This window comes from Lepisosteus oculatus, chromosome 5 (assembly GCF_040954835.1).
Source record: "Lepisosteus oculatus isolate fLepOcu1 chromosome 5, fLepOcu1.hap2, whole genome shotgun sequence".
NCBI classification, from domain to species: Eukaryota; Metazoa; Chordata; class Actinopteri; order Semionotiformes; family Lepisosteidae; genus Lepisosteus; species Lepisosteus oculatus.
In genome coordinates, this window is record NC_090700.1 from 33,636,346 (window position 1) to 33,660,030 (window position 23,685).

Consider the following 23,685-nt stretch of genomic DNA (forward strand, 5'->3'; position numbering starts at 1 on the left):
AATGCTGGCAATACATATGAATACAGATGTGCTCACCCTTCTGTATTTACATGCATTGGCAGAATTCTGTCTCACAGAATAAAGATATTTCTTTTGCGGTAAAAACTGAATAGTTGTATATGGCATTGCAACCATTGATTTAGGAGTGCTGGTATAGTGATGTAATGCCTCCCTCTAGTGGTTAATCAAATTTTCTTCATGAAATGAGATGCTCTTCTCCAGAATAACATATTACCGTTTTTACTGTTGCTACTGTACATCCATACAAAACCTTTTTAGGCAAAAGCACTAATGCAGCACGTAGGTTGTACATTGACTCCAGGCTACTGTAATAATAATCTAAATCGGAAAGCAATTTCTTTAGGACTAATTTAATGCCTGATGATTGCCAGCATAAAAATTCGATTTCCAAGCTGTTGGACTTGTTTCCGGGTATTAGGGCTTGATGGTAGTTACAGGAAGTAACTACTCTGAGACTTTTCTTTTGTATTTCTGAAAATATTAACATACTTCAGTAATGAAAGTAGTGTAGGGAAAGGGTATTTATTTCGGCTTTAACCCGTATGCTTTAAAGGAAAACTCCCTGGATATATGGATGAGAAAACTGGTACCTGTGTACCAGGCCAGATCCTAACCTTGCACACTTCAGCTCCCCTTTGCATATACTGTACAGTATCTTGCAGCCCCCCTGCCTCCCCATCTACACCCTTGCAGCAGCTTCCTAGCTCATTCCTCTCAACAGTGAGGGGAGTATGGGCAGGTATTCTGTCAGGGAGGCTGCCGTTCTCTTTGCTACTGTAGGTGAGTCACACCAAATATTTATCTATCACATTCATTAAGATCGAAGCCGAACTACTGAAAACTGTGCCACTGTACTGGCACTGAGACTGGAGAAGGGCTGTAGGCATTACTAGGTACTTATCCCCTGTAGAGCTGGTGAAGGGCAGAAACTATGGCCTGTCTTTCTACAGAACTTTTATTAAGTTGATCTCACAAACAGTGACAGGTGGGACAGCCTACGACAATGTTGACTGACTGAAATAATGGAAAGCATTTCTCCTCTTCTGTTTTTCTCTTCATCATCTCCAAAACATAATAAAAGATCATTGGTTGGCTCTGGGTCTTCCATGCAATTATGGGAGCACAAAAAGCTTAATGCAGAGAAAAAACTAAATCTACCTATATACTCCCTATATTCAGTAGTAGAAGTTATTCAGTAATATTGGTACACCCTTAACAGGTAAGAATTACTCTACAAGATGACAAAAAATCACCTAATACACACATAGCTATCATGCAGCAAAACATTTAAATTACGGGACCCGTAAACAAGTTTATTCATTTTACCTTTTATTTTAATTTCATTAAGAATTCCCAACATTTAAAATTAGAACAATAAAATTAATTTTAAAAACATTGTGTCAATGTTTATTGCATCTATACAATGTGCACAGCATGAAGACTACAAAATGAATGAAGATACCAATTTGTGGTTTATTTTTCAGGTTAATAAAGCCTATCCAACCTGAAATGAAATAAATTCTATGTATCAAGTTACAGTACATACTCTATAGACTGTTCACCACACACACAATTGCCTTCCCTCTCATTTAATGCTCAGATTTCATTTAGCTGACCACTAATTTCACACTCTTCCATGAGCAGGGTCATCACCAAATATTTGTCTTACAAGACATTTTCACAAAGTGTTTTATGCCGTTTTTTAAATAATTAGGTATCAAGATTATTTAAAGACTCTTTTGTAGAAGACATTCATAATTAAAAACAGGATGTTTTGATTATGTTTTATTGCTCAGGAATGTGAGGCAGTGTAATATAACATCCCTTGTACTGCCCAATGGCATCATCCATAAGAGTGACTTGTCCAATTTTCTAAGTACTGGGAATGGCCTATGTTTTCTAAGGGCTGTAAAATAGCTGCAGACTAGGATCCTATCATCAGAGTGCTGTAGTAAAGAAATCTGATGTTGGCAGCAGCATTACCAGCTACTAGCCTGATCCTGTCGGATCTCAAAAACTAAACCAGGTTCAACTGGGAGACTTCTCAGGAAAAAACACATTACTGCTGTGTGTGGTGTTGGTGGACCAGTAGATGGACATTCATTTTTCTGCACCACAAATAAACAAAAAACAATACTGTAGTATACCCCGATGGTGATCAGAAACACTACTGTAGCAGGTGCAGTCCTTTGGATGAGATGCTCAGATGTCAAAGTAAGATACGTTTGCTTAACCTCTGCTCTGAGCTTATACAACTTGATCTCCCTACAGCTCCCCCCGATTTCAACTGGTGAAGCAATTTCTCACTTCTCCTCCTATTCTGCTATGTAGTGGGGCAGCATTAATGTCATACGTCACCCTGGTGGGTACAGCACTTCAGTGGTCGATGAGGTGATCTCTCTTGAACATGTACAGGAAAGCTTGTGGCCTCAAGTGGCATGATTGGTGGTGCAGGGGCCGCCAGAGCACTGATGAAGGTATCGGTGGATCTGGCTAAAATGTCCATTGAAACAGCTTCAAGCATTTAGAGTGTCTGGTAGCCAAAAAAAACATCAATAGTAAGTTTATGCAACATTTCATGCAACAAGACACAACCTAACCAAAACGACAGATGGCAGATTTCACATTCTGCGATACGATCACGTGATTGGTTCCATATCTTCCTGCTTGAGGTGGACAAATCAGCTATTCTCTACTTTTGTGGTATATTTGAAAGTCAACAACTCAGAAATAAACTGTAGCCTCCAATGTCAAAGATGTGTCAGTGATTTGAAGAGACAGCACCTCACTTATGGCTGAAAAAATAACCAATAGGGGATATAAGAGTGTCTAGAAATGTAAAGAGATTATGTAGTATTGTAAATCATGCATGGTTATAGAAACTAGGCTTCTACTGTACATACAGGGGAAAAATCCTGTTACAACAGTGCACTAACCTTTCAATTTCTGAAATTTTAGAGATTTTTAAGACCTTATCTTTTAAGAATTAAGTCAAGATGGCAACTAGATTAGGTGTATCTTACTTTCACAATAGCAGTGTACTATCAATTAATTTATTGGTTTAAATTTTGGACACCTAACCTCTATATACAGTAGTTTTGTGGCTAGGAGCTACAAAAGTGTAGTGATCAAAGTTGCAGGTGCTACATATGTTCATTGAAGTAATACAATGTGTGCTTGAGATGATAATGATACATTTTTAAAAAACTCAGAAATGTAATTAATATGCTTACTACAGTACCTATGATATTACTAGCAAATACTCATTTTTACCTTCCACTGAGAAAAACACTTGGTACACTTTGGTGCTTTGGTACACTTGACCAAATTCTCTCTATCATAGGTGACAGGGTCTACTCTAAATGTACTATATGAAAAAACACAAGTGAGTGCGACACCCATAAAAATGAAAAACTGTACTAACAAAAATTACGGTACAAACACTCCTTATTGCTTTATTTCATTTTAGAAATAAGAATTCAAAAGCATGCTATGTTAAAGATTATAACAGATGTGCTATAGGGCTTTCCAAAAAAATAAATTTAAATTATTCAATCAGTGCAGTTTGGTGTAATAGAGAAGTTGACAGGATTCTGTTGGTTTTGGCAATATATTCCCTTTACCGAGAAACTTAATTCATAAAGGTGATTATGGTGATTAATTCTAACAGCTGATTGCTCAGTTTTTAAATCAGAAGCAACATTAAATATTTTGCCTCACTTTTCTTCCATTCTTACATTGTTTGTTTGTTTTTGATCTTTCATTCTATATACCGTGTGCACTCTCACCCACAAAACTTGGCTTTAAGTTTCAGCTGCTGTTCAGCTCCGTTACATGATGAGCAACATTGATCTGTACATCTCTGATGTGCACTCATCTGGTAAGCTAAGCTATGAGAAAACAAAGGTGGGGTAGTATTAGCACTACAGCTGCAATAGTATCTGAATCTGCTATACAAGGAAGTGGGATCGAATGTGTCTGGAAGTGCGTGATGAGACTTTGAAGGAGTTGTGCACAAGCATTTTGCAAAGACACACAGTGGAAATGGCACTCAATCTTGGCACTCGTCAATACTTGAAGATTGTCTTTATGTTGCTGTTTAAGAAAATATTCTAAACTGCACAGAATTTTGCATGTACCGGTACAGATTTTAGAGATCAGAAAACTCTCCTGTCCTTGTTAAAGGAATCTTCTTGGTGATTGTCATGATTATATGATTCAAACAGAAATGAAGTTGCTTTTTCATGCTCGCAAAAAAAGTTCTTGAAAGCTGAGCGAGTGCCATTTCTTAAAAGACAGATAAAAACAAAGCAATAAATACTTCCATTCAGACAGAATTCTAAAAAAACATCTTTTAGTTTAGAGAACTAAAAGATTGCCGTTTCAAGAAGACCTGATGTCACACTCGATGTTACTTTCCCTCAGGTAGCTGACTTTGTCCTGCACAATTTCTCTACTGAGAAGCCACTTGCTCCTAAGAAAGAAAAAAAAAGTTACAAACGTATTGTGGGAACGGAAAATAAATAGGCATCTAAACACATAATTTACTTGTCGTTCAAATGTCTTCACCTCTTTAGACAAGAATTTAAAATCATATTCTACCGAAAAATAGGTTTCAACATTTCGTGCACACCTTTAACACAAACAGAAAGCAAAGGAATGACTTGTGTCAAGTCAATCTAGATCCTAGACACTATATTATATTTGCAAGACATTGCCTTTCTTGGCCAGCACAGTTTGAATGAATGCAGACTGAGGTTCAAAGGTGCTCTCTCAGAACTGACTCAGCACCACAAGGAAGTGTGGTTGTGATTAGTCAATCACAGCTTTCTTGGCTCCTGAAGACATAGCAAACCCATGTAATGACTTGGGCACCAACAGGCTTGCTGTGATATTAGGAAAGCACATGTCTCTCCTCAGAAGGGTGCAGTCTTCCAGGCAGTTGCCACGGCATAAGAGGAGTTGAGGTGGGAGCATCAGACAAGCCAGTTTTCATTTCCTCATTCAAACTGCATGAGTACCAAGGATTCTAACATGAGAAGAAATCCAAACCTACTTGTTTCATACAGTACATACCAAACGTGCAAGCTCTGCACACTGCGTGCTTGCAAAAAGAAAAAAAACAAGGAAAATGTCTGGAGTGTTTTTAACTTTAAAAAATGCACATAATAGAAGATCTAGTTTACCAAGAAGAAGAATGTGATGAATTCTGAGGTCAAATTAAAAAAAAATGAAAACTTAAATCATCATACAGCACACATGTAATTTCAATTTACATCACAAAAGTAAATTAACCATTCCAAACATGCAAAAGATATTTCACAAAAACATTAACCAGCGAATCAAACATATACTTTTCTTTTTACCCACACTTTTACTTTTCTTTTTATGAAAGACATTGCTACTTTTTTATTTTTATGTATCTATGTTAACACCTAAAAAGGGGGAAAAAATGATTTGCTCACAAGCAAAACAAAAACAGATACAGAACACAAACCTTACACAGTTCAAAAACTTTTGTGATCTCTGCTGGATGGTGCTGACAATCACATTACTCTCTTGGGTTAGACAGAAAGTATCTGCAGTTTGTTTACAGAGTTAAATGTTCACAGTTAATCACAAACAGAATAAAATTGTTAAAAAATGTAGATGTTTGATATGATATTTTCAAATGTTTTGAATAAACTGAATTTAAATATATTGTGTACCTGCTCTGTCTGTTTTTAATGGGGGCATGTAATAAAAAAAAGCTACAGCTTAATGTTGAAGCATTCAACTCTGCATAAAGTGGTTTACCCAAAGACAAATGTAGGTAAATTGGCTTCTGTAAAACTGGCCCTGGCATGAGTCTGTATGTGCCTGTATGTGCCCTGTGTTGGCCAGGCAACCTGTCCAGGGTGTATCCTGCCTTGCCCCCATCACTCGCCTGCCAGGATAGGCTTTTCGGGGCAGTGCAAATACTGGAAATGATTAATCATGGCAGATAATCTAAAACAAAACAACAGAGCACAGCTTGGAACACTGAACTGTGAGTTGCAAAATGGAGAGGGGAAACTTTGGAAGGTGTTGATGAGGCAGATTTACTGTAAATGAGGAGAAGAGTTCATTTAAGAGCTCAGATAAGACCAAGAGTTCATTTCATTAGTTTGAACCCTACAAAGTGAAATCATTTTACAGGTTTTTGTATGATTTCGTCTCTCCTTGTGTTTTGCCTGTTTTGCTCACTGTATAAAAATAAAAGCACCAAAACTGTCTATTGTTCGAGACCTGCATATTTAAGACACCTGCTACTACACCCCACCCCTGGTGGCTTACATATATACTTAAAAGAGGAGAACTTAAATAAAGAGTTCTGACATATTGTCACTTAACGCACTAGTAGGACTTCATTCAGAACACTGTGTCCAGTTTTGGTCACCACTGTAGAAAGAAGATATTGCTCCGGCAGAATCCACCCAAAGAAGAGCAAATAGATGCACTGTCAGGCTAAAAGTTTAAACAAGATAGAATTTTTATAGTCCTGAATATAAGATAAGATAAGATCCAACCTGGTTTAAAAGAAGATTAACAAAATCAGCTCCCTGGACTTCCTAAATACCAATGTTGAAACGTTAACAAATGGGAACTACAAGGAGGCCAACTTAGAACTGAGGCCATGAACACATCCTTTACACAAAGGATAGTGGGAGAGTAGAACACGCTACCCAGCTATATTGTTGAAGGTGATACCCTGGCTTCTTTCAAGAAATGCCTAAAATAGACTAGGTAGCCTCCCCTTGAAAATAGATTCTCTTTTCTTCAAAAGAACCTCCCCAACGGCTGGCTTCTAACACCTGGACATTATTGCATCAGCTGACCTGAGAAGTGAATCCAAATAGCAGCAAAGATCAGAAAGGTAAACAAGCTTTACCAGGGTAGGAAGAATGCAGCAATGATGCTTTTAAAGGAACAGTCTTCTGCATACCCTTACTGAAATGCAGTGCATCAGTTTACAGTACTGTATATCACATTTCACACTAATTTCCAAACTAGGACCCGACATTTAACTTTAATAAATTACATCCATAGTAAAGTATAGATCACTATCATTTCTACACTACATTAGAAACTATTATTTACTATGTAAGAGTTAAGAAAACATTACAAATAAAGTAATTAGATTTTGTCTGAGGAAATTCCCCATACATGAAGAACCCTAGGCCAGAAATGCTTGGTAACGTAAAACAGAAAATTAAAACTGTTTATCTACTAATTTTCCAAACAATCAACTGTCAAAACTCTTTTGGCAAAACACAGGAAACACAAATAACACAAATTGAAGGTACAGACAAAAAAAAATGTTTATCGGCTTTCAAACATGATTCAGCCAATAAAACAACCTTTAACCCTGGCACGTGCTAACATTCCCTTAAGATGACTCATTATGCTGGTCTAGTTTTCTTCAGAAATACCAGCTCTGCATGGCACTGCGTCATAAGCGTTGAAAAATTTTACTCTCTCTTCTGCAAAAGTGTGTTACTGCATCCTTCCAACAGAAATATGAAATCAAGATTATTTTAGTTCATTGAACACTAACTAGTGAAATCATTTTGCAGTTCCTGTATGATTTTTGCTTCTACTTGTTCGCTGATGAACTTTCATTACTGCGTAGTAACATGGAGTGATTTATTTCATGAAAAAGCCTCTCCTTCACGGCCAAAGGGAACATTGTCATTCATTAAGCTTAACATAAATGCCTTTAATAGTTATTTCTAAATGTTTGAAAATTCCAAATCATAAAGTATTTTTTTGCAGGTGCACTAGAAACTAATCTGCAGATCACTGTAACAAAGCTGTATTTTTTTTTCTGTTCTTGACTTGCTATCCCTCAATGTTTATTCATTTATTTATTTATTAAACTTGTTCCCTTGTAAAGGATTAAAAAAATATAACCACAAAACAGGAGATGCAGCATCAGAGCATTTTAGAACCACTTGCCAGTAAAAGTAGTGTTTTAATTAAGCTCTATGGTCTATGAACTCATTCACATTCATCTGTTTTTTTTTCCTGTGGCTTTGGGTATGTTTCTCTATTAGTAAGTGCGAAGAAAAGGGAGCCAAGAGAGAATCTGCAAATGTACATTACAAAGGCTACAAACATTAGAAAGCAAATATTACACAATTTTAAAAGTGTTATTTAAAACTGCCTAGACACAAACTGTTTGCAAACTGGGGAGAAGTACTAACTCTTTCCTAGCTTTCATTTTCATCTGCTCCGGAAAATTCTGTTAAGAGCTGATATTGCAACACCTGCTCTGAACAAAATTTCAATTGGTATGGAAGGACACTCACCCAGCCTCCTTGCTGGACAATCCAGCTGCCCAGACGAGTCTCCACAAACTGAGTCAGCACGTTCTGGATGGTCTCTGAGAGATTTGGACACTTCTTATATGCATATAGTCCCACAGTCACAGATGCCTTCAGAAGATATTTCTCCTGTCGGACCTCTGCTCCTTCAGAGGGCCAGGACTTGCAGAGAGACTCCACAGCATCTGAGAAAGCCAAGGCAGCCTGCATAAACAGGACACACAGCAAACGTCAAAGAGTCTTTTAAATAATTTGCTCCATCTCTCAGTTTATACAAAAGGAAAGTGAAGTGTACACGTAGTAGGTTCACAGCAATTCTAAAACTTTAAATGCAAAACAAACTGATTCATTTATTGCCATTCCCAACAAATGGTGAACATTTTAAGACCAAATATTGATATTTTTTTTTGTCAGAAATACACAACTTCATTTAAAAACTCCTGTAGTAACACAATGTTATCAAATGTTACATATTATTATGTATTAGACTTGCCAGACAACCAGAACAGGAAATGTGACAGAATTGCTTTTTTAAAAATGTCATTGTTGCCGATTATCTTTCAAAATCTATGACTACATCTTGATTTTTAAATTAATAAAAAAAAAATGTTACCTGCTCTGCAGCTGCACTTCTTGCTTGATTCAGAAATTTATCCATATGAGGCTTAATCACCTTTTCATTGTAATCATCCCCCAACTGCCTGAGCTTATCAGCAATAATAACAGGGTCAAATGAGTCCTCTTCTAAAATAAAAAAGTAAGACCATTTCAACTGAGAATACACTACAACATGTTAAGAAATTGTAGTTCTGTGCTTGGAAAAGGGTCTATCTAAAATTCTGAATTTTTCTTGTTTCTGCATTATTAACTCCCCATTTCCACTTACAAGTACTCAATAACCGTCCTCTGTTGTTTATGATGTAGTGTTTGTATGGATGTGTACAGTACTTACTTCAACTGTACAGCTGGTTAACTTGTAGCAAATTAAGTGATCAGGGCTAAGATAAAGTTTCTTTCATATGTTGGTCAAGCTTGGAAATACAGGTAGTTGTGATAATTAATATTAGCTACAGCTGTAATGCAGCACAAACCCTAACAACAAAGTTCGAAATAACAAATACAGGTACCTACAGTATTCAGTTACTATACTGTACAAAAGGGCACCAGCAATCAACTACAGAAGAAGTGTTGATTATATACAGTAAACGGTTATAGTAATACGACTGCTTTCGTGGACTAGAGTGCATTTACAAAAACGATACAGCCTTGACTGCAGCAAGATTTAAAAACGAACTCAAATTGGTCTAAGTTCGTTTCTTCTTGCGTCAATGATCTTAGTGTGGGGCTTTTCCGACATGGCGTTTCGATCAGTAAACGTCAGTTAAAACGCTTGACAAAATTGCACTTTGACTTACCGTCTCCGACACCGTCCGCAACCACAGTGTCTTCGAATACGAGACTTTTTGCTTTTAATACAGGCTCCTCGAAAAGACATTGGATCACTGAAGAGGTCTGCTGTTTGAAATCTTTCGGAGCCATCGTCTTCTTGGATATTTAAGTTCTTATTTGAACAGCCAGTCAGCTTTGCTTTTCACTTTCCTATTTCCTGGTCAGGCGTGGGGCGAGGCTGCTGGTTACTTTAATCCCTCGGTTCATCCAGGGCAACTCTACTATTAACAGGATACGGACAGCAACAAAACACCAAAAACAAATTTAAAGATTTCTACAGTTTCCTTACCAGATATACTTTATTAGGTTATATGCCGTCATTTCTTACTTGTGTAACAGGTTTATCAATGCTACATCACTTTTTTAATACTGGATATTATGTTCATTACTCCAACAAAGTCGAAACAAATACAGAGTACAATTTTAGAATTCCCGCAAATCTTAACTCGTTTAGGAAATTCCCAAATGTTTCGTCAATAGGGACAATCCCAGTTTAAATTAAGGGCACCCCACCCGCTTGCTGGAAAAACCACTTGTCAGTGCTGTAATTATAAATGTCATACCTATGCCATGTTTGGGGGAAGTCTGAAGCTGCGAAATACAATTTCGTTAAAGACAGCAAGGCAGCAGAACGCAACGCACTGACTGAACAACCATTTATTGCAGTGAACAAAGATAATAAAATAAAAATCGACAATATCAACGCTACAAAAAGTGACGTACAGACATCTGCAACATATGCTGCGTCCTCTTTGTGTCTGCTCCGCAGTTTCAAATTCGCCCTGACCTGTAAAAACAAGGAGCTGGTTGGTAACATTTGACAAAAGAGTCAAGCGCTGGGTCTCAAGTCTCTGTGTGCTGACTGGTCGGGAAGCCCGTTCATCATGGTCGACCCGGAAGCAAGGCGTGGAATTGTTTATGCGAAAAAATATGGCGGGTATTTACACGTTTTGTACCTAATTTTCAGTCATGTAGAAACGGTTTTTTCCTTATTTGTAACTGAGTACAGCCGAAAAGTAGGATTACATTATAAGTGTCGATTTTTGGGTGTCCTTAAAAAAAATACAAACGACAAGGTAAGGTATTAGGTCATGAGATTGCAATTGTTTTGCTCAAACTCAAGTCGGTACTACAGTTATGAAAGAGCAAACAGCTGTAGAATTCCTAGTTTTTTTTTATATTTTGTGCCCACTTAAAGCAAAATACAAAGAAATTCGTTATTCAGCGCCTTTCTTGATTTGACACCTTGATGCACCTGGAATTGAAGTTAGTCTTCGTTTAACCTGTACTTTACATTTTATTTCTTGTTTGGTCAGATGTGTCTGTAATCCTAGGTGAAAACTTATGTATAGATATATATATACACCAAGTGCGGTAAAAGAAAGTACATTAATTTACACTCACCATAGCTTGAACTTTTTAAGACTGGAGTGATTCTTGCTATTATCATTTGAATCCATTTTTAATGCATAAACTATATTTTAGATAGAATTTCACTTTTCATATTACCACACATAAACGTGTGCGTTGTCTTTATCCATAAAAGGAGAAATGAGAGTGCAGCAATGACTTGTAAATCGCTTAAAAATAAACATGCAGTTGCTCCATTTATAATGATCTCGTTTTCACCTTGGTGTTTGTTTGGCAGGTGGTTGTGGGGGCTTACCTTATTGACATGAATGGAAAGGTGATCCCTCACACCCCTCTGGCTGTGGATTTCTGGCAAGTGCGGAAGTGCAGCCATGTGCGTTTGTTTTTCCTGTCGCACATGCACACTGACCACACCAGCGGGCTGACATCCAGCTGGAGTAATCGGCCCATCTACTGCTCCCCTGCCACTGCCAAGCTGCTGAAGTTAAAACTGCAGGTGAGCAGGCCTTTCCCCAGTTCTCTGTTAACTAATGCCACAATATGTGTTTCATGATGATTTGAAGGTTGTTTGAGATTTCAAATCTATCTTGTAGTCTGTTGTGCTTTGTGAAGGTATGGCTGCCTTGCTTGTGTGGGATATGAACACTGTGTTCGAACCAGATTTGAGGAAATCTGAAAATATCGTGCTTATTGCGCTTGACCATTGTTTGGCAGAAAATTGCAGGTGTTTTCAAGCCATGTCTTCTTTTAAGTCACATGCCCCTTTTCATCCGATTTCTTTGTCTTATTTAAGTTTGCAAAAAGATGAAAGAGTATTGTGCTTGGTTTTTAGGCAAAAGAATAGCAGTGACAAAGGCGTGCAATGTGAAGTACTATTATAATACAAATAGGTGCTCTTCGGGTGCATGTTGGTCATCAGTGAAAGCAGAATCTCAAACAACAGCACAAAGATCTTACCCCAGAGCAGTTTTTCGAAAGATTTACTGAAGAAAATTAAGCTTCAACAAGGTTTTTTTTTTTAAATCCAAAGCAGCAAACCACACAGTAGTACCGAGTTTATTAAGCCCTGCCTTGGGAAGACAACTTCAATAAGTGGCCCAGACAAAAAAAAAACTGCATTCAGTGAAATCTAAAATAGGTATGAATGGAAGGCCTTAGTAATGATCTTTAGAAGCAATACTGATAATACTAATAACTGCTCTGTTGATGAATGTTATATCATTCTCTTTATAAGTGAGTCTGTAATTTATATAATTGTGATATGAATGTTGACTTCTGTTCTCAGTTAATTGAGCTAACCTCCTCACAGATCTATTCAGATCCAGCCATACACCCAATCTTTGTGTAGATTTTGCAAAGACAAGGAGAAACGGCTGGTACTCTTCAGCTTTCCATCAGAGTATAAGAAAGGTTACAAACAAGAAGAAGGCTATTTAGTTTATTTCATCTAGGCTATTTAGTAGTTAATGATCCAAAGATCTCAACCAGCTGTTCAAATTGAAATCATAATTTAAATTATTACCGTTGAAAGTGGCAGTAAATTAAAGAAAATGAGTGTCCCTTACCATTTAATACACAATTGTAAAAATTTATGGAGTTTAGGTAGAACTGGATTTAGATTTTCATAATTTACACACCATTTACTTTATACATGGGAGGAAGTATAAATAGATTTTGAGAATTGAAATTGGAGGAATTGCATGGATTCCATGGGCTGAATATCAATGGAAGGAATTGATGTGGAAAGGGAATCCCATGAACTGTAGTTGGCTTAGTGGAATTGGAAGTGGCGTCTTTCTTTGGCTGGTTCAGTGCCTTTCACTTTAGAAATGACATTCAAAGGAGCTGCTGCACAGAGGGCCAGGTTGCCCCTGATGTTTCCCTCCCACCCAGGTGAAGGAGAAATGGATACACCCTCTGGAGGTGGGCGAGACGCACATGCTGGCCCTGGATGACATAGGCAAGGAGACGCTGACAGTCACTGTGATTGACGCCAACCATTGCCCAGGGTCTGTCATGTTCCTGTTTGAAGGCTACTTTGGCACCATCCTGTATACAGGTCAGAGCTCTGTTTACCCCACAGAGACTTGGAAAGATTTCACTGCAAGTGCAAAAGATTCTGTCACTTTTTATGTGTATGGAAGGTATTCTTGATACAAGAGCACTTGGTATCAGCCTACTTGAAATATGATATTCCGAATACTTCCACATAAATTTCGGAAATTGGAAGTACTGTGAGTTCATTTGACAAATATCACAATCAATTTCCCTAATCTGTGACAATTTAGAAAGTAAGGAAATAACCAGTGGAAAAGCTTAGGTAACATTTTAATTAGGTGGAACTCCATCACTTTTTTGTATATTTCGGGGTTATCATGAATTGGCAATGATGTGTGCATTTCAAACCACAGTGAAACTACCTGTATAAGGTAATGTGTACAACCTCCAGTTTACGTCACAAAAGAGTCAAAGTTTCAACGTGGGTATATAGACTTAATCTGTGTTTACATGATTTTTCTTTCTTAGTCTAGTGTTTCATACACCCATACATCCAACTCATTAACCTGTGTTGTGTTTTGTTATGGTTGTGTACACATGAAAATACCTCCCCTTAATATTTGAAGCTTGTTTTATGCCAAGCACTCTTCACTGCATTTATTAACAGGAATGATTAACTGTGCTTCATCTAAATCAAGAACACCATCTGAAACTGAAAGCTTGTGTACAGCATTGCTCCACACTAACATAGAAATCTCTTATGAGTCATTTTCCAGATAATTACTATTATTTCCTCATAATCAGCAAATTAAAGTTCCAGTATAGTGTAGACGTGAAATACTAGAGACACAAATACTCTAATACACTCTACTAGTACACTACTAGAATGCCTACTTTTGAGTCCCTGAAAATGAGGAGCAGTGTAACATTTTATATTTTGGATAGTACTAGAGATATTAAAAATAGACTATTGAAAATGGAGCAGGGAGTATATTATCAAATTATTCTGTAACTCTGGCCTGGTTAAAGTAAATGTGACTTTGAAAGTATAATCTCTTTTTTTCATGATAGACAATTCTGCAGTAGATAAAATGCTAGGTTCATAGCTATAATAAAAAGGCTTGTGTTCCTCATTCTTGAATCCCTATATGTCAAACTGTTTTTTCCTGACATCAACAGGAGTTTAATCTCCTCCTCTCAGATTCTAAAACTTAACTGTTAACATCCCCTGTGTAACATCCATGTTGCACCTGCACACATTTAAAAGGGGGATATAAATATTAATTTATGGTATCATAAAATTTAACAAATTTCAAATTGTGTTCAGAATTGTGAACTTTTTGAAAGTACTGTATTGTTACCATGTAGTCCCTGAGATAATGTATCTAGAAAACGCCACTTGTACTGTATGTGTTAGTTTCATGAAAAGATTTAAAGATAATATAGTAGCAAAACTGGCTTGGTCTAAAATTTGTTCACAATGTAATGGGGCTGTTTAAGTGTCAACAGAAGTTTTGTTGCCTTGTTCTGAATCTCAGACAATGACAGCAATATAACACTATGCATGCATTGAAACTTCAACTTTTTTGTGATATAAATTGGAGGTTGGACACATTACCTTATACAGAAAGTTTAATTGTGGTTTGAAATGCACTCATCATTGCGGATTCATGATAACCCTGAAATATACAAAAAAAAGTGATACAGTTCCACCTAATTAGAATGTTATCTAAGCTTTTCCATTGATTATTCCCTTACTTTCTAAATTGTCACAGATTAGGGAAACTGATATTTGTAAAATGAACTCAGTACTTCTAATATCCACCTGTCCATTTTCTGACCACTTCTTCCAATTCAGGGTTGCCGCAAGCAACCAGCACAAGGCAGGATACATTCTGGACTCAATACCAGTCCATTGCAGGGCAGAAACACTGACACAGACACAATGTTCCCATGAGTTGACCTAGCAGCATGTATTTGGACTGCTGGAGGAAACCTGAGCACCAGATGAAGCCCACACAAACCTGGGGAGAACATGCATACTCCACACATATACTGTAGCACCTCAGGTCTGGAATTGATGTCTGGGCCCCAGTGCTGCAAGGCCGCAATTCTCACCACTGCGCTACTGTGCCTCCCATTACGTCTAACAATATGGTACAAATTCCTTTGGTTGTTTTCTCAATTATATACCACTATGATGGTATTTCTGAAATTAGTGCATTTTTTAAATATGATAACAGCAGAATGTGGCACAGCATCACTAGTGAAGACAAAATTCTGTGTGTTGACAAGCACTTCAGACGCGTTCAGAAATCACTTGCCTCCCTCCTCCTTGGTGTGTCTCTGAAGCTGTCTGGGCCTGCAGGTGATTTCCGCTACACGCCGTCCATGCTGCGGGAGCCCTGTCTGGGGAGCTACAAGAAGATCGACGTGCTGTACCTGGACAACACCAACTGCGACCCTTCTAGGACCTTGCCCTCTCGCCAGCAGGCCACCCAGCAGATCAAGGAGATCATCCGCCAGCACCCACAGCATAACATCGTTATCGGTGAGACAGGGGATAAGCTGCTCTTATAGTAATGTCAATTACTATTGATCAATTAAGCAATTATGATTGCTCAGTCCTCTTGGATGGGAGGGTTTATTCTCAGTTAAGGGTGCAGGACCTACTTTATTGTTCATTACTGTAGGTTTGACCTATTTTATTTAATACCGAGAATCATCTATGACTACCTGGGGGATAGATAACTGAGCAAAATGTTTAGTTTAATGTTTTATTTTTATTTGTTGCTGAAATACAGGCTGCATTGAAAATGAAGGAATAGATGTAGGCAAAGAATCTGCCTTTAGTACCTTCAAAGAAGTATGAATCTGCCTTTAATATTTTCCTATAACGTAATAATACTCACTTACAGTATGGCTAACTTTTGTACTAGCCACCACAGCAGCCATGAGGGGTAGGATGAAAAATGTTGTCTTTAAAAATAAAGGAAACAAGAGAAGGGGAATTCACAGCGCTCAGTGTGTTCATAAAACAGCAAGCATAATAGTGGGAAACACAGTACACACACATAATAGTGTGAAATGCTTTCTTCACATGTTTAAATACTAAATGATGAACTGTAACATGTGGGTGGCATGGTGTGCAGTGGTTAGCATTGCTGCCTTGCAGCGCTAGGGTCCTGGGTTCAGTTCTAGACCTGGGGTGCTATAGGTGTGGAATTAATATGTTCCCGCTGTGTTTGCTTGGGTTTCCTTTTACAGTCCAGGGACTGGCGTCCCTTCCAGGGCATACCCTGCCTTGTGCCCATTGTTTGCTGGGATAGGCTCCAGCTCCCCCGCAACCCTGAATTGGAAGAAGCCGTTAGAAAATGGATGGATGGAGCTATAACACTTGAACAGAAAGCAAAAAAAACTTAATGCAAGTAACCTGGGGAGTGAAGCATTGATTGTTTTTGAAAATGAATAAGAAGTGCTGTTTTTACTGTTGTTGCTTCAAAGTTCGTGAGTGCTATTATTCCTAATTCATCCTTGCCCCCCCTCTTTCACAGGCCTCTATGAGTTGGGCAAGGAGACGCTGCTGGTGGAGCTGGCTATGGAGTTTAAGACATGGGTGGAAGTGAAACCAGAGCGACTGGAGACCCTGTGTGCTCTGAATCTCCCAGATGTGTTCACCACAGAGCCGGGGGCCGGGCGGATCCGAGTCGTGTCCCACACTGAGATCAGGATGTCCTCTCTGATCCTCTGGAACAGGCAGTACCCTACAGTGGCCATTCTGCCCACCAGTCGGCCTGTGCCTGTCCTGCATCCCTGCATGTATGTAGTGCCCTACTCTGATCACTCGTCCTTCCAGGAGCTGGAGGACTTTGTTTCGGCTCTCAGACCTGCTTCTATAATACCCATCATCGGGACCTGCATCCCTCACTTCTCTGCCTTCTTGAGTCCCAGAAAAAGCAGCAGGGAGGTGGTGGTGCCTGAGTCTGTGAGACAGTTCATGACCAAGGTTTGTAACTCTGACACTTCAGTCAAACCCACTCGTTGGCTTTTCCGACCTTCTCCCCCTGTGGCGAGAGGCGTGGTGTTCGAGTCCCCAGAGCACAGTTCCCAGCCTCCTGAAATTGTGGCGCAAGAGAATAGCCCTCCATCCAAAGTGTTAAGCCCAGATTCCTGGATGGATGTCCAGGACCAGTCCACACAAAAGCTCCCCTTAATTTGTACCGGAAGAACAGAAAAGCAGAAAAAGCTGTTGGATATATGGAAGTGTTCGGCCGTGGATTCAGAGATGACCAGAGGGGACGCTGTGACCTTTTCACTGAAGCCTAATGTCAAAGAATTAGCCAAGTCTTTGCTTTGTTCGCCTGGCTGCATGGGCCACTCACCCAACATCTCAGCTCAGAAAAAAAAAGTAACTGAAGTAACATCTCAGGTAGGAAATAAAGATGGGGAAAGACATAGTCCAGGTTTAGAGGATTTAACCTCCATGTCTGGAAATGAATTCCTCTCACAGCAGCCCACAGCTGTGAGGGCAACAGACTGTGACATTGTAAGAACCCAGAATTATCTTGAATCTGTATGTTTTCTGCTGGAAGCTGAGAAGGCTTGGCTTTCTCAGCTCAAAGTAGGCAGTTTTCTACCAAAAGAAGAAATCTCCAACAAGGTTATCGTCAAAGACAGAGAACTGGCCAACAAGTACCGTCTTACTCCTGTAAATTTCTCACAGCAAGATCAAGATGCCTTTGACTGAAATTTGTAAAGATTACTTACTGTATCCTGTCCCTTAAAACAAAAATAGTTTTAATAACTGTGCCTAAATCATTCTACTCCTGCCAGCTACTTATAGAACATTCCAGCTCTGGAATTGTTTTTTCTTGACAGCATAAGTGTTTATTATCCACATTGTTTATTTTTCACAGTATTAAGCTCAAGATACTTTAAAACAGGAAAATAACACCGAAATTGTACAAGACACTTACAGTGAAAACAGAAATTGTACAGTATGTTGCATAACACTGGTGCGTCGTTACATGATTATGCTTTAGTAACTCCCAATTTCAAACACTGCCCTTTGATAAGTGGAAATGACTTAATTTTTCCCATACCTTGTAAGCATCCGTTTATAAATTAGAATTTACTCAAATGTAGTTGAGGCATGTTAGGATATTAGAAATACTGTAGGTCACAGTATTATAATATGGACATCTGAATTGTAGCCAGCTTAGTAAAACAGAATTGTATTTTTTTCCTACTTGCCCAATCGGGAGTCTTTGATTCCTTGTCTGAGCTCAGAGCAGTGCCCTAGCTGCCTCACAGGAACAGTGAGGAAAGCTGAAGATGCTCCCTTGAACTGCCCACCCATGCCAGTTCCATAGTGCTTTACAGAAGCTGGAGATGATTGCAACAGTGGCGTCTCTCACTGATATCACTGCCCTGGTAGTAGCAGGAGTCACTGTCTCACCAGGAAAGCCAAACTAATTCCGTTTGTGCAGCACAGTGGTGTCATGACGTGACCCGAGGTGTGGCTGTCTGGATCTCAGAGCTCAAGCTATACTCGGAGCATGGGCCTTAACGTGGGAGTCCATTATTAACATTTCACATTGAAATTAAGTTTAATCAAGTGACTCCATGTTTTAATGTTTCAATAATTTTTTCAAGCTGCTGTCAATTGTTGGACTCTTAAGAAGGCATACAGCCACTTCTACATTTAATTTGTACATGTGGCTGTTTGGACAATCTTCAATAGTATTGGAGGTTCCCAGTTTTGTTCTCGCCAGTTTATAAATGCACAAGTGAAGTTCTACTGTAAAAGCCTTCACCGCGTGTGTCACATTAAACACAGTCTGAAGACTAAGCTTTGATAGCTCCTTTACAAGTTGAGCTCACTGGTTTTACAGTTTGCGCGGTTAGCATGACAACAGGACATGGTAGCAGCAACAGTTTCAGCCTGGTTAGCTCTTCCTGTGAGACTTAGCTTGACTACACTTCTCCTTCCTATACCGTGCTGATGTGGCAAAACATAGGCCATCTACCAAGGCAGTACAAAGGGTGTGGGACCCATTCTTTAATTCCTGCATCCTTATAAGAATCCTCCTGCATTGTACAAGTGGAAATCTACAGTATGTATGTTGCAGATACTGTACCACAGCGTTTTCTCAAACTGTACTTTGCATTCACCTCAACTGTTCTTTGTCATAATGAGCAAGTTAGTTATTCTTCAGGTGTGTGTGCACCACCTCGCCTGACCACAGCTATGATACATCGTCTGGAGGGCTGCTTGTTTGTGAAAAACATACGGAAAAGGATGTAGCAGTTGCAGATTTTGAAGGTGATGGTTAGGTCTGCTGAATCATGAAGTGCTTGGCGGGTTTTGACAGCCAGCCAGTGCTTGGTTTTAAGTGTGACATTACCACCAGCAACCACAGCGGCTTCCCGCGTCCCCATGACACGGTGAGGTTCCTCAGCTGCATCCGTCTTGCATCTCTATTCAAGGCTTGAATCTACATTAATGTGGTTTCACGCTGCAGGCGCACAGTGTGAGGGTATTCGGATTACGCATTCTGAGGCCTTTCTCTTTTTATCTGCCATGCATTGTTAATTGAAAGCACTCCAGTAAGACCTTTGAACAACTACATTTGACACTTTTTGTGTGCATTAAAACTAATGGGAGTGATGCAGTACCTGTTAGAATTAACACGGGCTTACAAAAATATACAAAATCGTCCCACATACCATGAAACAGAGGGATGTTCCCCAACCTGGAAACCCGAGAATGGAGATAGTGCAGAGGAAATTTACATTTTAGCCACCATATCACCCCTAAAGAGTACAATGAACAATGTTATTTTGAAAGAAAAGGAAACAAGAAAGAAAGGGGACTTCACACTGGTGTGGCATTAGCAGTCCCTGCCTAAGATGTGCTCTAGCATTTCACTTGGTTTCATGGTATGTGAGACATTTTTGTAAATCTGTATTCTAATGGGTGTTGCATTACTTCCTTCGGTGTTAATGACAACACAAACGTGTCAAAATTCAGCTGTTTAAACATTTTACTGGATTGCCTTAATTTCATAATAGTCAGTAAAGTAATAAGTGCAGATATCAGAAGTGTTTAAAATTACTCCGTCACAGATGGGAGCCTGATGATAGAAATAACTGAAATTCATAACTATGAAGAGACTGGCATTCTGTAACTAGAATATATACAAATTCACAAGAAGAAAGCATTTATGAATATTTGCTCTAAGATTATTTTAATGCACTGCAGCCCATAATCATACAATTAAAAGGTGCAATAGAGCTAAAAGTGATATAACACTAGGTAAATTTAGGTTATTTTACTATATAAACCAGCATGAATGTATAGTATCATTTCATGGATTGCTATACAGAAATACTATACTATAGTCACAAAGTTGTTTGAAAACATGACTGAAATAAGAAACTAGCTGTCAGAATACTAAAGTGCTCAGCCTTCCCTGTGAAATGGAACAGCAGTAATACACAATGAGAACCCCACAAAGTGACACTAGAGGGCAGTGAGCTACTAACTTGGTGCCTTTTAATTTACCTTTTCAAACAGTTCATTATTTGTGTTGTAATTTTGCATGTGCCATTGATTACTTTAAATTACATATGATCTTTGTCCTTGAGGGCAACCTTTTGAAAAGAATATGATTAATAGTAATGCAATATATTTTGGTTCTAAAAATGTTTAATAAATCTTGTATAAAGTATCAGTTTTCAGGTTTCTCTTTTGCATCTGCGCAAAATCCATAACTCTACAGAATAAATACAGTAATTTTTATTTTCGCTTTACATTTTGTGTGTCAAGGAGGAGGAGGGTTACGGGGTGTTTGAAGTCTTATTTGTTTAGATACACTTCTGTGTCTGAATACATAACATTTTCAAGTTACCTGTTTTTTTGTGGTATCACACACTGGCAGAATCTTTCCTCTTTTTTTGTGATCATTTTTGTATAATAGCTATTCTTTTCTGGAGCAAAATCTGTGTTTGACAGTCCCAGGAAGTGGAATATTTGTCCTAATATCAGTCAAAAATGTCCCACATGTTCAAATGTCTGATTTGCTTTGTGTAAAATGTGAAGATAGTCTACTGTTGTATTGTTGCATGTAAACTCTATGGCATCCTGAAGTCAGATTCATATCTAGCGTCTCACCTGCATTTCATAATGTAATGACCTGGATTGTTTTTCAAGATCTCAGATTCAGCCCCAACCGGAATGAGGTCAACTACTTTCACAAGGATAGGTTTTGACAAGAAGAGTCTCCTCATGACGGCACACAAGCCCCACCCAGCCGTGTGGTTTTAAGTGCAACATTCCTGACTGGGGTGGTACTTTCACAATGACCTACCAGCTGTACTGTGAATGTCACGCGACTGACACTTAACAAGGTGATAGCTGTAGGACTTAGAGCTAGAGCACGCATCTGTTCTCAGCCTGAAAAATAGCTGAGAATAGCAGAATAGACTCATCCATATATTCTGCAGTATAAAAAAAGATTGATTTTACTATGCAGCTGTATTGATGAAATTAAGGTTAGCTTAGCTGCTTATGATTAATGCCAATGAACAGTGATAGAAGACAAATTTCATCTTAATTGATAAGCAGCTGCAGCTAACTTACTGGTAACTAACTGGTACTGACATTTGTTTTAATTGTGGTTGTCTTTCATTTCTCAACATGCTGCATAATGATTTTAAAGCTTACAAAACGCAACTATAGTGCAACTAGAGATCTGTCGCCTTGTGCTTCTGATGGGTAGGAAAAGATTAAAGTAAACACACCTGCGAGAGTAGTGCGCAATCATTGGGTGTAACAAGTTACACCTTTGACCATGAACCAGCATGTTTAACCTTCCTCCAATAGAACTTCAACCCGATTCCCCAGGATTACTTGTGATGTGGATGTGGTTCAGTGGCTCTCTAAATGTGTCATAGTCACTGGTGGATCAGTTCCCAGTCTGGGAGTGTGGGTGTTTGCAAACTGGGGCGTGAAGCATTATATCATGCAGAGGCATCTTACAGCACTTCCCCAAAAAAACATGCAACCTGCAAAAAAGGAAGAGAATAATATTAGAAACATTACTCAGACTGTTAATTACTCAGACATACTGTATCAAAACATGGATATGTGTTTTTTTAAGAACAGGAAAGTACTGTTTCTGTTTTTTTTTTTCAGGGTTTGCATTTTCCAAGTGGAGTAATGAAACCATCCACCCATTTTCTTTGTCCAGTTCAGGGTTAAAGAGGCAACCCATTTACAGTTAGACTGAATAAATCTTGAAAAAAACAAGATCTATCACTCTCATGTACAATACTGATGCTCTCATGAGGTCCCATGAGGAAGTTTAAAATACAGATTTCTTTCTTTATAGTACCCATAATTTCAGCTGTGAAAAACCTATGAAAGATTCACAATGAGCCTGAACACCCCATGAGTGCACTTCAGTTTTGCCTACAAAAAATCTTAACATCATCTTGGATGGAAATACTGTACAGTATAAACTGTAGAGGAAGGTATGCGTGAGAGCTGTGACACGATGAAGGAAGAATATTACCTTCCTGTTCTCTTTTCCTCGTAGGCTGCAGAACAGAAACTGTGCGCAGCTCTTGATCTAAATTCCCTTTAAAAAAAAATTTAAACATGAATCTTCAAATATTTCATAAAGCAATCTTGTGATATACCGCTGGCCGCACACTGCTGGGTGGCATTCTGTGCTAGTTTCTCTTTGCTTATTCGACAGTGTGTTTCTGTCATGCCAGCTGACTATTTGGCTTCTCATATAGGTTAGCAATGAGGTCCTAACCACCTTACTGCCTTACATCTTGCATTACATTTCAACATTGATATTGAGGTTATTGTTAGAACAGTAATAATACATTGCAGTCGTTTTTTTCTCAAACTATTTTGAACAAGCTGTTCAAGTGTATACAGTGGTCGACCTTAAAAACGTCACATGAAAAATCGGCATAACAAAGCAATCTGACATATATCACCTTAATCCTGTCGATAATTTCATAGATAAATAAAATTACTGGGATTCTGAACTTTGTAAGGGGCTAGAATGTGAAACCATCTAGCAACCTCTTTGGTGAGATCTGTGTTATCTACTCTAGGAAGTTTTTGAAAAGCACATCGGTCTTATGCTAACAGTGATCCTGGACTTTTTCATTGTGTGTTCTTTTCTAGTTTGAGTAAAGGAACACGTCTTGTCACCTAAGCAATCTTAAATAAATATAGAAGGGGAAATGTAACGCTGAACTCTTGTGTTTGCTAAACATCACCTTCCTGGTCTATTTCTGGTATTTGGAATTCTGATGTCTGTTGACAGACTCCAGTGGCATTGAACTGTAAAAAGTTCAATCCTGCCTCTGCACTTGTGAATACAAATTTCTGAAATGTATCAATTCAAATGAGAAATTATTGAAGATTTTCTGAAAAAAAGTCATATCTGCATTGCTGTTTAAAATAAAAATTATC

General features: G+C 38.5%; 2 protein-coding genes across 5 annotated transcripts; one reads left to right on the forward strand and one right to left on the reverse strand.

Annotated features, from left to right (window-relative positions):
- Positions 1–3,450: 3,450 nt before the first annotated feature.
- On the reverse strand, positions 3,451–11,552 carry LOC102691271 (bcl-2-like protein 15). 4 transcript variants are annotated; one of them, XM_015342294.2, is made up of 6 exons: positions 11,482–11,552; positions 10,539–10,602; positions 9,782–10,033; positions 8,980–9,110; positions 8,352–8,570; positions 3,451–4,495 (listed from the first exon to the last, which is right to left on the reverse strand). In XM_015342294.2, exons 3-6 carry the CDS (start codon positions 9,903–9,905, stop codon positions 4,475–4,477), a joined length of 495 nt encoding a protein of 164 aa, XP_015197780.1. In that variant the 5' UTR covers positions 9,906–10,033; positions 10,539–10,602; positions 11,482–11,552; the 3' UTR covers positions 3,451–4,474. The 4 variants fall into 4 exon arrangements, with proteins under 4 accessions (XP_015197780.1, XP_015197778.1, XP_069046416.1 ...); XM_015342292.2 differs by having other exon boundaries at positions 9,782–10,036; XM_069190315.1 differs by lacking the exon at positions 11,482–11,552 and having other exon boundaries at positions 9,782–10,036; positions 10,539–10,626.
- On the forward strand, positions 10,669–20,988 carry dclre1b (DNA cross-link repair 1B). Its single transcript, XM_006628390.3, has 5 exons — positions 10,669–10,891; positions 11,464–11,682; positions 13,080–13,245; positions 15,553–15,735; positions 16,739–20,988. The coding sequence occupies exons 1-5, from the start codon at positions 10,700–10,702 to the stop codon at positions 17,929–17,931; spliced, it is 1,953 nt and encodes a 650-aa protein (XP_006628453.2). The 5' UTR covers positions 10,669–10,699; the 3' UTR covers positions 17,932–20,988.
- The last annotated feature ends 2,697 nt before the right edge of the window (positions 20,989–23,685 follow it).

Bases quoted from the DNA above. Each gene is read 5' to 3' on its own strand.
- LOC102691271 (XM_015342294.2), bottom strand. From the start codon at position 9,905: ATGGCTCCGAAAGATTTCAAACAGCAGACCTCTTCAGTGATCCAATGT. The intron at 8,571-8,979 runs GTAACATTTTTT...CTGTTTATGCAG, and splicing joins GAAGTGCAGCTGCAGAGCAG to GCTGCCTTGGCTTTCTCAGA. The intron at 4,496-8,351 runs GTGAGTGTCCTT...TTTCTTTCTTAG, and splicing joins TTGTCCAGCAAGGAGGCTGG to GAGCAAGTGGCTTCTCAGTA.
- dclre1b (XM_006628390.3), top strand. From the start codon at position 10,700: ATGGTCGACCCGGAAGCAAGGCGTGGAATTGTTTATGCGAAAAAATAT. The intron at 10,892-11,463 runs GTAAGGTATTAG...TTTGTTTGGCAG, and splicing joins AAAAAAATACAAACGACAAG to GTGGTTGTGGGGGCTTACCT. The intron at 13,246-15,552 runs GTCAGAGCTCTG...CTGGGCCTGCAG, and splicing joins TGGCACCATCCTGTATACAG to GTGATTTCCGCTACACGCCG.